The following is a 16,319-nucleotide window of genomic DNA, read 5'->3' as shown; positions in this document are numbered from 1 at the left end:
ATGGCTGTGTTGAGTTATTTTTAGAAGACAGTAAATCTACACTGCTATACAAGTTGTACACTGACTACTCTAAGTTATATCCAAGTTTCATGTCTATAGTGTTGTCCCATGAAAAGATATAATGAAATATTTGCAGAAATGTGAGGGGTGTACTCACTTTTGTGATACACTGTATATATGTTTATTAAGAACATTTATATATCCTCTGTATATCTTTATGTAAATTAGACAAATTATTTTTTTATTGTCTATTATTTGTGTTCTCTGTTCAGTTTTACTGTTTATAGTTTGTACTGCTTTGGCAATATTGTTTTCTACTGTCATGCCTACAGAGCTACTCAAATCTGAATCTACATACTACACAAACAACAGCAGTCAGAAACTGAGCATCATGTTAGGAGAGGAGAAGGAGAGAAGCACTGTAGCAGCTCAGTATGTATCTGCCTGCAACAGTCTGAGAGACACGGACTGATACACCCGAACAGAGGAACAGTCGGAATGAACCCACAAAGAGAAAGTGTTCCATATATACATGTTTTATTTTATTACTTTTTATTGTTTTAATTTATATTTCCTTTTTTTTCCCTGTATATACATTCATATTCTGTCTTTTCAATGCTTTGGCAATACTGTAAGTACTACAACAGTCATGCTAATAAAGCTCTTGGAATGAAATAGAGAGAGAAAAAAACAGATATAGAGATAAAGATTATTCATTTAAATTATTATTATTGTATGGTTATTTATTTATTTATTTTTACTTTTCCAAGCACCACACCATATGTGGAATAATAATCATAAGCACTAGCTGCTGTAGTAGTAGTAGGGCTTTTTTTTCTGTTGTTGTATTTGTTTTTGTTTTAGGCCATCAATCCTGTGATTATTTTATTCTTGCTCTTCTTCTTCTTCTGTTATTATGACATCATCATCATCATCACTAAACATGGACATACAGTCCAATGAGAATTTGTTACACATGAGGCACAAGAAAACAGATAGTTTAATATCTGCAAATGATACGTAAAGACTAAAAGCCATCAGTACAAGCTGCGCGGCATTGTGTCTAAATAAAACAATTGAACCGTTGTAGCGGGGGCGCAGCTTCCGGGTTGTGGGGCTAGTGAATAGTTCCAAACATTCATTTCCACTACTTAGCAAGAATTTTCAGTGATTTCATGACAAATCTTTAGTTATTTAATCCACAACAGATCATAAAATTAAATAAGAAATATTTAAGCACCACTTTTCAGTTTAAGCACCACAAACATGACATGATGTAATATTTGTGATGGTTATCCTGATGACCTTTATGAATCTCATGAATAACTGATGACACTAAAATAATTAATATATTGCTCCTGCATTAAGGCATACATTAGCAGTGGTGGACAGTAACTAAGTAAATGTAACTAGTTGGGTGAGTTTTTACTTTAACTCCACCACATTTGGTAGTCAAATGTTTTACTTTTCTCTCCACTACATTCTGAACAATCTGTGGTTCCTTTTGGTTTATGTGTGAATAAAAATATAACATTGTCAAAATGAAGTAAGCGTGAAGCGATCGCACCAATCAGTGTTTTGTTCTTATGATAATTTTAATAAACATTTGATTTGTGTCAGATTAATAAATGACACTCGAGTCTTTTCACCTAAGATGAGTTGATTAATTAAGAGTCTTGTTACAGAAATGATAATAAAACATTAGAGCCATAATAAATCATGCTACTTTTACTTTCATACTTAAGTACATTTGAAGGTAAATACTTTAGTACTTTTACTCAAGTGGAGGTAAAGAGTATTTTTACTATTACTGGAGTAATATTTTACCTTGGATATCTCTACTTTAACTCGACTACATGGTTTGTGTACCTTGTCCACCACTTACATTAGACAAAATGAACTTGTACATATTCATAATGAATTCATTCATGTATTACATGTAGGAATCAATTATTAATCACTCATGAAATAAGAGATGAATGAAGCTATCTCATGTACCTGCACTATAATGTTTCTGGTACGGTAGTGTGTTTATGAATCTGTTCATTCAGTGCAGGTAAACCTTATGAATCCAGCCACATGGCTCAGTGTTTAACCAAAATGATTATTATTTTGGCGTTTGAGAACATTACACGGACTCGGGAGTTTCTATGACAACAGGATCATCTCTTTATTAGTTACACGGTTTAAGACACGTCAACACATCCATCTACTTCCGGCTATTGTAGCCATGTTATCCCTAACCCCGCGCTACACGGTTACGGTAGGTTTTAGATTAAATAAACAAATACACTCTGCACAAACTAACATCGTTAAACAGAACACCAAACATAAACAAACCCAATAAACACGTACAACAAAGAACTAACAGTTATTAACACCGCGGCCGCAAGTGTCTCTGGGTAACGCTCGCTCCGTGGCAGTCAGGGCCCAAAAACAGTAATATATTAATAAATAAATAAAAGAAGGTAAAGAGTCAAGTATTACAAACATGGGAAGCTACTTAGATAAAGTGTGTATAACATATTCAGATCTAATATTTAAAAAGAAGAAAATTATCTTATCTTGATAAGGTGGGTAGCTCTTAAAAGAACCGTTGGTTTGCCAGAGCGACTAAGGCGCTTTACTTGGAGCTGGTGTACTTGGTGACGGCCTTGGTACCCTCGGACACGGCGTGCTTGGCCAGCTCACCGGGAAGCAGCAGGCGCACGGCGGTCTGGATCTCCCTGGAGGTAATGGTGGAGCGCTTGTTGTAGTGAGCCAGACGAGAGGACTCACCAGCGATACGCTCGAAAATGTCGTTGACGAAGGAGTTCATGATGCCCATAGCCTTGGAGGAGATCCCGGTATCAGGGTGGACCTGTTTCAGGACCTTGTACACGTAGATAGCGTAGCTCTCCTTCCTGGACTTTCTGCGCTTCTTGCCTCCTTTGCCGGCGGTCTTGGGGACGGTTTTCTTGGAGCCCTTTTTGGGCGCGGCCTTAGGGTTTTTAAATAAACTTTATTGTACAAATTTATATCACATTACAAATATCATTTACATCATACACGTACAGTAATATTAGCTGGTTCGGGCATGATGCTGCTGTTTCTCTAGAACAAACTGCAATTGAATATAGACGCTCTACACGCCCGCTTTATTAACCCTGCATGCTGAGTAAGACAAGATGGAACACGTAACTCTGATTGGTCCAAAGTCCTGGTTTTCTATTGGACAGGACACATACCGTTCCACGCCCCCTTCTGCCCCATTCACTAGAATCTGTTCTTTGTTGTCTGTTCCCGCTTAATCTGAGGTAGACACATGTTTAAAAACCGAATATAAAAAAAATAAATAGCAATATTTTATTAAATTTTATATATAAATATATAGATAGGATAGATACATATTTTTTGTTTGTCTTTTAAGCGAGGCATTCGGGCACAATGTTTTAATGTATTTTACACAGAGATCGTGTTAATGATTGTAGTGTAATCTACAGTATGGCTGTACATTGGTAGTATGCAAACACACCGTATGAAGGCTAAACAAGATCGGATAGTAAACGTAATACTAAAACTACTAATGATAATTCCAAGCTTTTAGGGCTACATAAGTGAATTGATAAAAAAAAAAAGCATCAGTGAATGTGTTATTTTTACTTGTAATGCTTTCAAGCTTTTGGGGCTAAACAAGTGATTTGCAAATGTACGCATCTGTGAACGTACTACTAATAATAATAACAATATTAATAATAAACCAGAAAGAATTTTCTCTTTAGTAGAAAATATGGGTGGCTCTTAAAAGAGCCGTTGTGTTAGCGTGGAGGTCTGAACGTTTAACCCCCGAATCCGTACAGGGTGCGTCCCTGGCGTTTCAGAGCGTACACCACGTCCATTGCGGTGACGGTCTTTCTCTTGGCGTGCTCGGTGTAGGTGACGGCATCACGGATAACGTTCTCAAGGAAAACCTTGAGCACACCGCGGGTCTCCTCGTAGATCAAGCCGGAAATACGCTTCACACCGCCACGGCGAGCCAAACGGCGGATGGCAGGTTTAGTGATACCCTGGATGTTATCACGGAGAACTTTGCGGTGACGCTTAGCGCCTCCTTTTCCAAGACCTTTCCCGCCTTTTCCTTTTTAAATATGATCTTTATTAAGACATGATTTTCAGAACAAAGTTATTATCATTACATTACAATCCGAACCAGATAAAGAACACAGCAATAACACATACAAAACATAAAATCTATTACATACAAATTTTTACAACTTAAGTATCGACCATGGAAATTTTTTCTTAGCTTTAAGATCTTCAGTTCGCAACCGTCTTAAGTGACAAACAATCTGTTTACAATGTCAGCACTTATATTAATTTGGTCTATAATTATTTTGCATCTTGTTTTCCAAATCTTTGTATTCACCACACAAATAATTAACCAGTAAAATTCTTCAATATTTGTATGTACATTATCAAAAATACCATACATTATTGTTCTCATATTTATATCAAAATCCAAATTTAATGTTTTTACTTCATTCCAAATGTTGGTGGTTCTTGTACAGTTCAACAAAAGATGTTCAATTGTTTCTTCTTCCAGACAACCATGTATAGGACATTTAGTGGTGGTGACATAACAACTCCATTTCACAATTGTTCTAACAGGTAATCTATAATTTATTATTAGCCACATTGTGTCTCTTATATTTTCAGAAATATTTTTAGAGAGTATGTTCTTTATTATTATCTTACTTTCATTTAAATCTGTCTGTCTATACTGTAAGGTTTCTCCATGATAAAATGTATTAATTAATTTATAAATTTCTTTATTTGATAAGTTAATCCAGTCAATATTTAAGTTTGTATGCTTAAATGTGAAATCACCATAAATAAGTTTATAATAAAATACATCTTTTCTTTTCTTTCCTTTTTGTTTCAACCATTCAGATTCCTTTAGTATCCACTTAGCCTTCCTTTCCATTGCTTGTGCTATGTTTTTACAAAATGCAATTTTTAATTTAATGCCTAAGTCGATTGCTCCTAACCCTCCTTGTAACTTTGGTTTAAACAAAAGGGTTCGTTTTGTTACCTCCCTATTTGTATTCCATATAAATTTAATACACAATTTGTTCAGGCGATTAATACATTTTTCATCTGGTGGAAAAACAGTAGCAAGAAATAATAATTTAGATAAAATAAAGGTTTTAATAATATGTATGCGAGTTTTATAGTTAGAGCCTTTGAATTTGTCCAGTTCATGTTTCACTGACTCTTCTTTCTTTTCCCAGTTTAGTTCACGTGCTCTGTCTTTAGATACATATATACCCAGTACTTTTATTTCTTCTTTTATATTAACTTCTAGATAGGGTTGTGTATTTCCTCCTATCCAAATACCTTCTGTTTTCATTTGGTTAAGTTTTGCACCTGCTATTATTTCATATTCATTAAAATAGTCTTTTAATATATTGTATTCAAATTGGTTTTTAATAAAGACTGTTATATCATCAGCATAAGCTGAGATTTTAATTATGTTGTTCTTAGAAAGTTTTATACCTTGTATTCTTGGGTCATGCTTGATTTTATTTAGAAGAGGGCTAATAGCTAGTACATAAAGGGCTGCACTTAAGGGGCAGCCTTGTTTAACTCCCCGTTCCACTAAGAAGGAATCTGTCAAAACACTGTTTACTTTTACTTGTGTCACAGATGTTTTATATAATAGCTTAACCATATGTATAAATTCAGGAGGAAACCCATAGTGTTCCAACACCAACCAAAGATATTCTCTAGATATTAAATCAAAAGCCTTCTTTTGGTCAAGAGCAATAATAAAATAATCGTTAATGTTTTTATTTGTCATTATCTCTCTTAAAGAATTCAAGTTGTCCCACATATATCTGCCTTTTATTGCACATGTCTGTTCCAATTCTATCAAATTGTCTAAATGTTCATTTATTCTATTCATTAAAATCTTAGCAAATATTTTATAATCTACGTTCATTATTGTAATTTGTCGCCAATTATCAAAATCATGTGGATCTCCTTTTTTAAAAATTAAGTTAATTACACTTTGATAAAAAGATTCATGCATTTTGCAGTTTTTTATTCCATCATTAAAAGCGGATGCCAATAATTCCCCCACATCTTGTTTAAATAACTGATAGAATTCGGTGGGTATGCCATCTGTGCCGGGAGATTTACCTTTATTTAGTTGTTTAATGGCAATAAGAGTTTCATCACATGATATAGGTCTTCCTAGGTCTTCTGAACAATAAACAGTATCTTTTGTGCATGTACTCAAAAAGGACCGCACTTTTGTAATGTCTACTTCTATTTTTTTATACATCTTTTCACAGATATTTCTTATTAATATACATTTTTCACTTTCATCCTCAATTATTTTTCCCTTATCATTTCGTATCCCGGCAATATATTTATTTGATTTTCCTTCTCTTAATTGTTTAATTATATTTGTAATATTTGCTGGTTGATTTATGTCATGACCTGCTTGCATTTGAGGACTTATAGTTAGTTCATCATTAATTTCAGTTAATTTTATTTTAATGTCATTTAATCTATTCTCTTCTTCAGAGGTCAACCCAGATTTTGTAAATAATTCAATATATTCATCCAACAGTTTATCATAAATGTCGTTATTTTGTTGATGCAATTCCCTACATTTTCGTTTAAAAAACATTCTAATTTGTTCTTTTAAAACTTGCCATAATTCAATATTTGATCTTGTTAATACTTTTAGTTGTTTTATCCTATTAATTTCATTTTTAGTGTCTGAGATAATTATTTCTTCTTTTAAACAACGAGTATTTAATTTCCAATAACCTTTTTGTTCATATCTATATAATAATAGTTTTACATTTAGAGCTAGGTGATCAGAATCAACTAACAGCTCAGTTTTATACGATTTGACATGTATATTTTGTGATACATATATTTTATCAATCCTTGTTTTAACTGATTTGTCCATTCTAGTAAAGCCAATATCGATCGGGTAAATCTGTCTAAACGCGTCTTTTAGCTCTGACATTTCACATATTTTGTTTAAAAATTTACCATCCCTAGATAAGGGTATATCCCTATACGGTATTCTATCTTTTAAGTCAGAAATTATATTAAAATCTCCACACATTATTACGGGGAAACCAACATATAGTATCTCGAGAAGTTTATGTAGTATTTTCATCTTACCTGAACGATCTGTGGGTGCATAAACATTTATGATTCTTATTTTTTTATTATTAAAAAAACAGTCGACCAAAAGTAGACGACCCGGCACAAGATGTCTAGTCTTAATTATTCTTACTGTTTTTTTTTTAAAAAAGATTCCAATTCCGTCGGCTCTATCTTTACCTATTGATATAATACATTCTCCTATTGTCCATAGTGAAGACATTTTTTTTACATCTTCTAAAGTTGTCAATCTTAATTCTTGGGAACATATTATATCACAGCGTTTATTCATAAATTTAGCTATTTTTATATTCATATTTTTATCAGATTTCATCCCTCTTACATTTATTGATATTATATTCAATGTCATTTTAAAATAATTTAAGTGTTACGTTTAATACCTAATGAGATCATTCAGGTAAGATGTCAACTAACAATATTTAGTCTGCATCTTTTACTCGTTTACTCGTGTCCGCTATAGATGAAATTTTTTTACGTCTCTTTTTTGAGATGCCTTTTTTTTCAGCCACTATGTTAACTGTGTTAGGTGAGTTAGCTTTTTTTATTACTGTTTGAACAGAATTTTCATCATTCATTGTTGTGGTGTCAGTTTGTCTTTCACCTGAATCAACTTTGGGTATCGGGGGAGGTTCTTCATCAGATGTAGCGTTTGAAGATGTTGAGCCCTCGGTGTCGCTGTCTGTATCGGAGGAGGTAGTGGTGGATCCATCAGAATCTGAGCTCTCTTCTTGTTGATCTTTGTTTTGCTCTTGAGTCGGAAGTACCTGTTCTATTTGCTGTTGAGTTGAAGGCGTCTGTGCAGGCAGCTGCGTGTTTGCAACATTTACGACGGATACTGTACAAGGACTTTGCAGAATTTTAGTTCTATTACTATACGATTGTGGGCAGGAAAAGTATGAATGTCCTTCTTGTCTGCATAAATTGCAGATCTCAGAATTGTCACATAGTTTGGCTTTGTGTCCCAGTTGACCGCATTTCCAGCATTTAATCGTGTCGCATTCTTTAGCTTGATGACTTGAAGATGTACAAATGTAGCACCGTTGTTGTTGTCCAGGAAAGGTGATGTTCCCGTTGTACGGCCCCATCGAGATAGAGTTTGGGATTTGCATTAGGTTTCCACCATCGTCCCTCTTGACTTTTATTTTGTACCTCCGTACACCATACCATATTCCAAACTGGTCTACTGGTTTTTGAACAGGTTGTAGTATATGTGCAAACCTCATAATGTACTGATCGACATCCTCATCCGCAACTCTTCCAGTCCAGAACTTTACAACGATGAACTTTACGTCATTTGGAATTGAAGAAACCAGTTCCCAGTGTTTCCAGAAACCACTTCCTGCACCATTACTAAATATATTGGTGAATTTTGCCAAAGTCTGTGAGCGGAAAAAACATATTTCAAAGTCCTTTCTGTTTGGGAGAGCAATAAAGGAGTAGATGTCTGTGGCGTTAATCCATTCGCTTTGGAGAAGGTGAAAACCCACTTCCGAGCGGTTTGGAGCTTCCTCGTCGCCCACATATCTAAGCCGAGCCCACCGGAGGTGAGGAGGCAACACTGGGAGACATAGGGCAAGTTGTTTAATAACTCAGTTACCAGGTACCACCGGTCTTCCCTCGACCACTCATTTTGATGATCAGATGCGTTCGTGGAACAAAACTGAAGCCTTTCCCGCCTTTTCCTCTTCCGGACATGGTTACTGCTCTCGTCGAGATGAAGCGAGTCAATGCAGGACGAGCGTTCACAGCGAGCCTGTTATTTCCCTCTACCGGACCTAGTTGAAGACAATAGGGCGGAGTTAAGCAGCGACCGCCCACTGTGACCGCAGCTGCTCGGAGTAGATCTCATGTAAAGCGCGTAACTTAGAACCTCCACTGTTTTATCCTCACAGTAAATCGGTCCACAATCGATGTGATGTATTCCACATGACATATTTTTCTGTAACTAGAAAAAAAAATCTTACCATTAATCATTAAACATGTTGTGCCAAAAGAAAGAAAGACAAACAAAGAAACAACCCTAAACCCTATTACAATGTACTATAATCGCCATGTTTGTCGAATTTTTTAATATTGTACAATTAGGTGGGACAAATTGCCATTAGAGACATGACAATGTAGCCCAAAAAAAAACAACATATTAGGAATACGGAAAGACAGTGTGGGAGAATACAGCAGTGTATGATCAACAATTCATTTTAGTTCAAATCAGTACAGCTGTAGTGAATATTGAATTTGAAACAAACAAATAGCTTCAGAAACCTTTCAGTGCTTGTGAAAGTAGCATTAGAGACACGTTATGATAAAAACAAAGTTCTTAAACACCTGCAGCATTGTAGGAGGAGGTGTAGGGTAAAGAGAACATGAAGGTAAAATTGTGTTGGAATGTGTAATATATAAATGGACAACGCCAGTGTTTGTTGCTAGCTTTTGCAGATATGTGAGTGTGAGTGTGTGTGTGTGTGTGTGTGTGTGTGTGTGTGTGTGTGTGTGTGTGTGTGTGTGTGTGTGTGTGTGTGAAAGAGTGTGCTGGATCTGCTAGAGAAGTTCTGTCAGACCTGGGCCCTGACAGTAAATCCTCATAAATCTAAAATCATGATCTTCCAAAAGAAAGCCAGATCTCAGGAGAGCAGATACACTTTCAATCTAGGAGACACCGCCCTAGATCATACCCTTACTTATGATTACCTGGGGCTCAAAATCAGCGCCTCAGGAGGCCTCGGTCTGGCAGTAGAAGCACTGAAAGAGAAGGCCTGCAGAGCCCTCTATTCAATTAAAAACAAATTCATTAAGATTGACATCCCAATTGGAATCTGTTTAAAGATCTTTGACAGTATAATCCTGCCCATTGCGCTATACGGTAGTGAAGTATGGGGTCCACTCAGTCATCATGACTACACTAGATGGGACAAGCATCCCACTGAAGTCCTGCATGCAGAATTCTGCAGAATGATTTTACATGTACAAAGAAAAACCCCAACCAAAGCATGCAGGGCTGAATTAGGTCGATACCCATTAATTATTAATGTTGATAAAAGAGCCCTTAAATTCTGGATGCACCTAAAATCCAGTCCCAAAACAAGCCTGCAGTTTCAGGCACTCCAATCCCAAGAGCTCTACCCTGAAAAGAGTCCTGTGTGTCAGCTGGTCCAGAGACTGACCAACACACTGACCCCTAACAACCCCAACTCCCTGACCAGCACTGCTTCCCAAACACCAATCAGGATCACCCAAATTATCAAACACCTCAAAAACACTTATCTGGAACATTGGACAACCAAAACTCAATCCCAAAATAGACTAAACTGCTATCTGACCCTAAAACATGAATACAACCTGGCCACGTATCTCCTTACTGTCCGAGATACAAAGCAGAGACACATTCTCACCAAATACAGACTGAGTGACCACAGCCTGGCCATCGAGAGAGGCAGGATTAAAAAGTCCTGGATCCCCAGAGAGGAGAGACTGTGTGGTCACTGCAGGACAGGTGAGGTTGAGACAGAGGTGCACTTGCTTCTAAACTGCCCAAAATACACAACAATCAGAAACAAATATTATAATCAGTTAGAAAGAGAAGCGAGCGGCTTCAGATCGACGACAGACAGCCAGAAATTGGCCATTATATTAGGAGAGGGACACACACACACATAATACCCCCCCACCCCCACATCACACATCACATCACACACCACACACACACATAGTAATATTTTATCTTTTTTTGTGTGAATGATTGTCTAATTATATAATTAATATTTTCTTACCATTTTTTTCTATATATACACCTGTTTTTTTTTTTCTTTTGTAAATATTTATATATACTATATGTATGCTTTGACAATACAAATATAGAAATTTGTCATGTCAATAAAGCAAATTCAATTGAATTGAGAGAGAGAGAGAGAGAGAGAGAGAGAGAGAGAGAGAGAGAGAGTAAAAAAAAAAAAAAAAAAGTAAAATAGGTGGATATTTACATTTTCAGCAGACGCTTTTATCCAAAACGACTTACATTACAGTGACAGTCAGAGCAATTGAGGGTTAAGAGCCTTGCTCAAGGGCCCAACAGTGATAACCTAGCAGTGTTGATGCTTGAACTGGCCTAGTACCTTAACCACTAGGCTACAGCTGGCCCTGGATATGCGTCACCTGGACTGCTAGAGCCATAGATGTTTTGTTAAAGTGGGTGTTAGGGTCATGAATGAGTGAATAACTAAATAAATACATAAACAATGAATACATTAAACAAATAATTACATAAAAAATGTGTAAAGCAGTGTTTGAATTTGTCTGTGCTGAACAATGCTGATGCAAGTCTTTATAAGTGACATCTGTGTTAAAAATGTGTTTGTATATTTCACTGTATTGTGAGAAATGGGACGTTATAAGTCATATTCTTCTAAAGCATAACGTTTCATGTACAGCCATACTGTAGATTACACTACAATCAGTTAATACGATCTCTGTGTAAAATACAGACTGTGTACACCGTGCAACACCAACGCCACTAAATCCTCCTAACAATTTTTATATTACATAAAAATACTGTGGCGCCGGCGAGCAGTAAGGATAGCGTCAGGACCGCAAGTGAGCTGCCTTTGGCAGTTCATTCAGTGGTTTAGGGACAGATACCCATTCATACACACATACATTCATACAACAGACAAACACATAAGCTACTTAACCAATCCTCACCGCAGCCACCCCACTCCCAACAACGGGATACACGGCCACGGTGAGCTTAGACACCACTGCCGCAAGGCTTTCTGGGTAAAGCCTGTGCCGACGCTACAATACATAATGATATACATACATAAAAGAAAACACACACATACACACATACACACACAGATTTAGTTCGTGTTTTCACATTTTGGCCACGAGATGGAAGCGGGCCGCGGGCTTCTTCGCCTCGGTCTGCTTCTTGTTGAGCTTGAAAGAGCCTGAGGCGCCGGTGCCCTTGGTCTGCACCAGGGTGCCCTTGGTCACCAGGCTTTTGACGGCGAGTTTGACGCGGGAGTTGTTCTTCTCCACGTCGTATCCACCTGCAGACAGAGCTTTCTTCAGGGCGGCCAGGGACACGCCGCTCCTCTCCTTGGAAGCGGAAACAGCTTTGACGATCAGCTCGCCGACGCTGGGACCCGCTTTCTTGGGTTTGGCCGCGGTCTTCTTTTTAGGAGCCTTGGCGGGGGCCGAGCTGGCCGGTGCTGGAGCTTCTTCTACCATCGTTGTTTGAGCTAAAACGGCGCTAAGAAAGAGCGAGTGAAGCGCTGTGCTCTGTTGTACAGAGACTCCTCCCTCTTACGAGAGGGGGCGGGCCTTTATAGCACACATGAGAACTGTGTAGACTCAACTCGGCCAGCGCAGCGTCTGTGTGCTTCCGTGACACATGCGCACTTGTGTTTTCTCATAGCAAATAATGATTAAAATACAAGTCCTGATATAAAATACGAGGTAATAAAGTGCACGTCGGCCGAACATAAGCTCTCTCGTTCATGTAAAAGCCCGCAAAGGGAACCTAACGATGCTCTGTTTCCTTGTGTTCTGCTAAAACAGCACACCGCTCCTGATGCGTAAAGCGACGCAGCGCACATTTCACATCTTATTACACGTAAAAATATGCTGAGGAAACCCGATCTTCTTGTAGACACAGACTGAAAAGAGCAAACAAAGCCTTGGTGTTTTCCACATGTATTTATAAGCGGATGTGAGCTTCCTTTTCTACTAGAAAAATAGGCTGTTTAGTGCGAAGTAAAACACAGCTACCAAGCAGGACTAGGTCGAGTCCAGGGTGCTTAACTGTCATGTAGCTGAAAGAACAAATGAAAAAAAATAAACATAACAATTTAGAATAATAATGATGATAATGAGAAGAATATTTTAATACACTAACATTTATTTCAGTTATTCCTACATATTTGTGCTGTAAGATCTACAGAACATCCCCGTGTCAGCTTTAAGTTCACATATACTGACACATTTCTAAAACAACACATGGCTCCAACATTCACATTCCACTGATCTTTCTAACACTTACAAAACAGACAGAAAGAAAGAAAGAAAGAGAGAAAGAAAGAAAGAAAGAAAGAAAGAAAGAAAGAAAGAAAGAAAGAAAGAAAGAAAGAAAGAAAGAAAGAAAGAAAGAAAGAAAGAAAGAAAGAAAAGAAAGAAAATAACAAATATTTTATAAAAGATTCTTAAGAACATCATATGAAATTTTATCAAACTCTGCTGCAAAGAAAAGTTCACCCTCCTCTACGGAGCACACCACCTCCCCATGACACCACACCTGTTCAAAACAGTCCAGGTCATTCATGCTTTCATAGAATTTAAAGTCTATAATTATCCTTGTTTTTACTAGTAGAACTGTAAAATATTTCACAGTTTTACTATGAAATTTCACAGTACATTTTTTTCCTGGGTGTACAGAACAACGAGAGATCTTTGGACAGACACAAGTGTTGCTGCCAGTAAAGGGGTTTTAGACAGCGGTGATGTGCTGCTCCTTTTTAAAAGCATGAAAAATGTGTTTCTGTTGATGAGCACTGGACTAGAATTTTAGGAGATCAGTGTCAGATTCACTTATCAGTGCATGTTTGCATGAACAAAATCATTCTTGTGAAAAGCGTTGTTGTCACATGAGATCCGACCCTGTGGTTTGGGTAAGGTTGACTGTAGTGACTGGTTTCCTCGAATGTTGCTGGGCAAAATGGGTCAATTTTAAAGGGTCATTTTGATCATTTCTCTTTATATGCGTACGTTCTCAGCTGAGTTGCAGGCCTGAAATGCACGAATGGACGTTTAGTCATGAATGAAAAGAAGAAGTTGACGAGACCAAACACGAAATATCTCAGGCTCATCCTGTCTGCAATGAAATACAAGTCAAAATAAATGTGAGGAGCTCTGTGTATGTATTTGATATGCATTTTCCACACTGTCCCAACTCTTTCTGATTTGGGCTTGTAGAATCAGACATAGAACCAGACCAGAATGTGATCTCAAATGTAACTGTACATTTTGTCAATAAAAATGAGACACAGCGAACACATTGATTAAAAAGCAGTTTATTTAACTAAGAATGAAAAACACAATGCACGAGTGGGCGGCACGGTGGCAAAGTGTGTAGCGCCGTCGCCTCGCAGCAGGAAGGTCCGGGTGGGGCGGTCTGGGTCCTTTCCGCGTGGAGTTTGCATGTTCTCTCCGTGTCCGTGTGGGTTTCCTCCGGGTGCGCCGGTTTCCTCCCACAGTCCAAAGGCATGCAAGTGTAATGACCGTTCCAGTCATGAATGTAACCAAAAGTGTAAAACATGACGTTAAAACCCTAATAAACAAACAAACTATACACAGTGTAGCAATACCGTACGTACTAAAGTGCTTCAAGCCCAAAACACATCTCTAAATAATTCATTTCCATTGTGGAAACACTACCATCCATAAACAACATAATAATAATCACACTAAATATCATACAAAGTATTATTATCATCAGTGGTAATAATACTGACAAAAGAGCTATTAAAATACCCTGATAAACCTGTGAAAGAGAAGCACGAATAACGTTAGTGTTTGTTCATCATAAAAGTGATAAAAACGGCATACTTACCTGTCGAGAAATCTGAGCAACAAGAACCTGATAACAAGAGAGTGTTCCTAATAAAGTGAGCTGTTAAATCTAAACATCACGTCTATGTGTAAAAATGAAGAAAGGTGGAGATGAAAGGGTTGCTCAGTATTTCTTCGTGGTCTTCAGCATCTGCTGGACACGCAGCTTCAAGAGCTCCAGCACCACATGAGCCAGGCCTCCGGGATCTTCATAAAGCTCCAGTGGCTGTGAGAAAACCACTCGGAGGAATTCAGTCAGCTGATCCTATCAACGAAAAACACACACATTCCCAACATGATATCACCGAGAATAAAAACTCTCCTTCACCATGTGTGACGCGGGGTGAAATGAAATGTCGGAAATGTCTTACTTGAACAGCCAGGAAGCACCGCTGAGCTGCAGGCTTCCAGATCTCCGGGTCCCAACTCATGATGTGCTTGAAAAGTTGGTCCAAGAATCCTCCATCCATCTTTGGAAAAGAAGAATAAGAAACTCTTACTGCATGGCCACTGGAATGGAGAATCATCATAGGACGAGATAAAAGCCGCCGAGGAGTCGCTCACAAACTCGGGTGCGGAGTCGTAGGTGAACCAGCCGAAGACGACGAGTTCGTACAGCACATCGAGTAAGTTCCAGTGCAGCTGAAATGAGAAACGTTAAAAAATATCAGAACAATCCAATATAAATCCAGCTGTGGAACTTTGGGGGGATTTAGGTACCTCTACACAGAGGAACCTTTTTTACCTGCATCTCGAACATCTCCAGCTCGATTGAGCTCCAATTGGCTGCTCCTCTTAGGAAGCGAATCAGAGCCTCGTAAGAGAGCTGCACCTCGAGCACATCCTGTCCAAAAATAATAATAAAAAAAAAAGAAAATCATTACGCACTGCTTCGTTCCTTAAGCTAACTGCGTCAGGTAACCCGGTGAGATCAGTCACCCGATTGTTCAGGGCTGCTAGGTGCATCACCAGCTCTTTGCCGCTCACGAACAGCAAGTTCTGAAGGTGAACGCTGGTTAACAGGGTCTGAACAGGAGATGAAGCACAAGGTCAGAACAGGAGGAAATCCGTAAGTGTGGTAACGTCTGGTGATCAGAGAGACGGGACAGGTTCCGGGTGTACTCACGGAGAACGCCTCACGGAGCGCAGGCAGCTTCAGGGCGACGTTTGCGATGCCACAGTCTATGAGGTGGCAGCTAGGAACGAGGTTAGAATGAATCTTTCTGTAAGACTTAGTCGGCCATGTATCAAATACCACAAAGATGACCCGAGGACGATCCTGACCTGATGAAAGGCACCTCGCTCTCCTCGGGAGAAAGACTGCCCTCGTCGCTGCCCTCGGAGTCCGGTGTACGAAAGGTGGAGCTCTCCACACAGTGAGCGGCGTCCTCCTGTCCGTCGGCCCACAGCTGGCTGCAGTCCCTGGTCACCTCGTGGAAGGTTTGCTGAGAATAAAACAAATATCAAGGGCAAACCAGACACAAAACGCAGCACGGTACTGTTATCGCATCCGGGCAGTGTGATTAATT

The 16,319-nt window shown here is 38.4% G+C and overlaps 2 protein-coding genes and 1 pseudogene across 4 annotated transcripts; all 3 read right to left on the bottom strand.

Moving 5' to 3' along the window:
- Positions 1-16,319, bottom strand: part of LOC134328237 (NACHT, LRR and PYD domains-containing protein 12-like) — a 228,143-nt pseudogene that overhangs the window by 51,470 nt on the left and 160,354 nt on the right.
- Positions 2,152-3,078, bottom strand: LOC134329494 (histone H2B-like). The gene is made up of 2 exons (XM_063010781.1): positions 3,055-3,078; positions 2,152-2,980 (listed from the first exon to the last, which is right to left on the bottom strand). Exons 1-2 carry the CDS (start codon positions 3,076-3,078, stop codon positions 2,624-2,626), a joined length of 381 nt encoding a protein of 126 aa, XP_062866851.1. The 3' UTR covers positions 2,152-2,623.
- On the bottom strand, positions 3,819-8,886 carry LOC134328292 (histone H4). Of its 3 annotated transcripts, none has more exons than XM_063009379.1 (2): positions 8,865-8,886; positions 3,819-4,111 (listed from the first exon to the last, which is right to left on the bottom strand). In XM_063009379.1, exons 1-2 carry the CDS (start codon positions 8,881-8,883, stop codon positions 3,819-3,821), a joined length of 312 nt encoding a protein of 103 aa, XP_062865449.1. In that variant the 5' UTR covers positions 8,884-8,886. The 3 variants fall into 3 exon arrangements, with proteins under 3 accessions (XP_062865449.1, XP_062865447.1, XP_062865448.1); XM_063009377.1 differs by having other exon boundaries at positions 3,819-4,117; positions 8,850-8,883; XM_063009378.1 differs by having other exon boundaries at positions 3,819-4,117; positions 8,865-8,883.

The sequence above is a fragment of the Trichomycterus rosablanca genome, chromosome 15, assembly GCF_030014385.1.
Source record: "Trichomycterus rosablanca isolate fTriRos1 chromosome 15, fTriRos1.hap1, whole genome shotgun sequence".
Lineage (NCBI taxonomy): Eukaryota > Metazoa > Chordata > Actinopteri > Siluriformes > Trichomycteridae > Trichomycterus > Trichomycterus rosablanca.
The sequence above is the reverse complement of the archived record's forward strand: the minus strand, read 5'-3'. Positions and strand labels throughout refer to the sequence as shown.

Coding starts and splice junctions, on each gene's coding strand:
- LOC134329494 (XM_063010781.1), bottom strand. CDS start 3,078: ATGCCCGAACCAGCTAATATTACT. Junction 2,981..3,054: donor CCGAACCAGCTAATATTACT/GTACGTGTATGA, acceptor AAAAACCCTAAG/GCCGCGCCCAAAAAGGGCTC.
- LOC134328292 (XM_063009377.1), bottom strand. CDS start 8,883: ATGTCCGGAAGAGGAAAAGGCGGGAAAGGCTTCA. Junction 4,118..8,849: donor AAAAGGCGGGAAAGGCTTCA/GTTTTGTTCCAC, acceptor ATATTTAAAAAG/GAAAAGGCGGGAAAGGTCTT.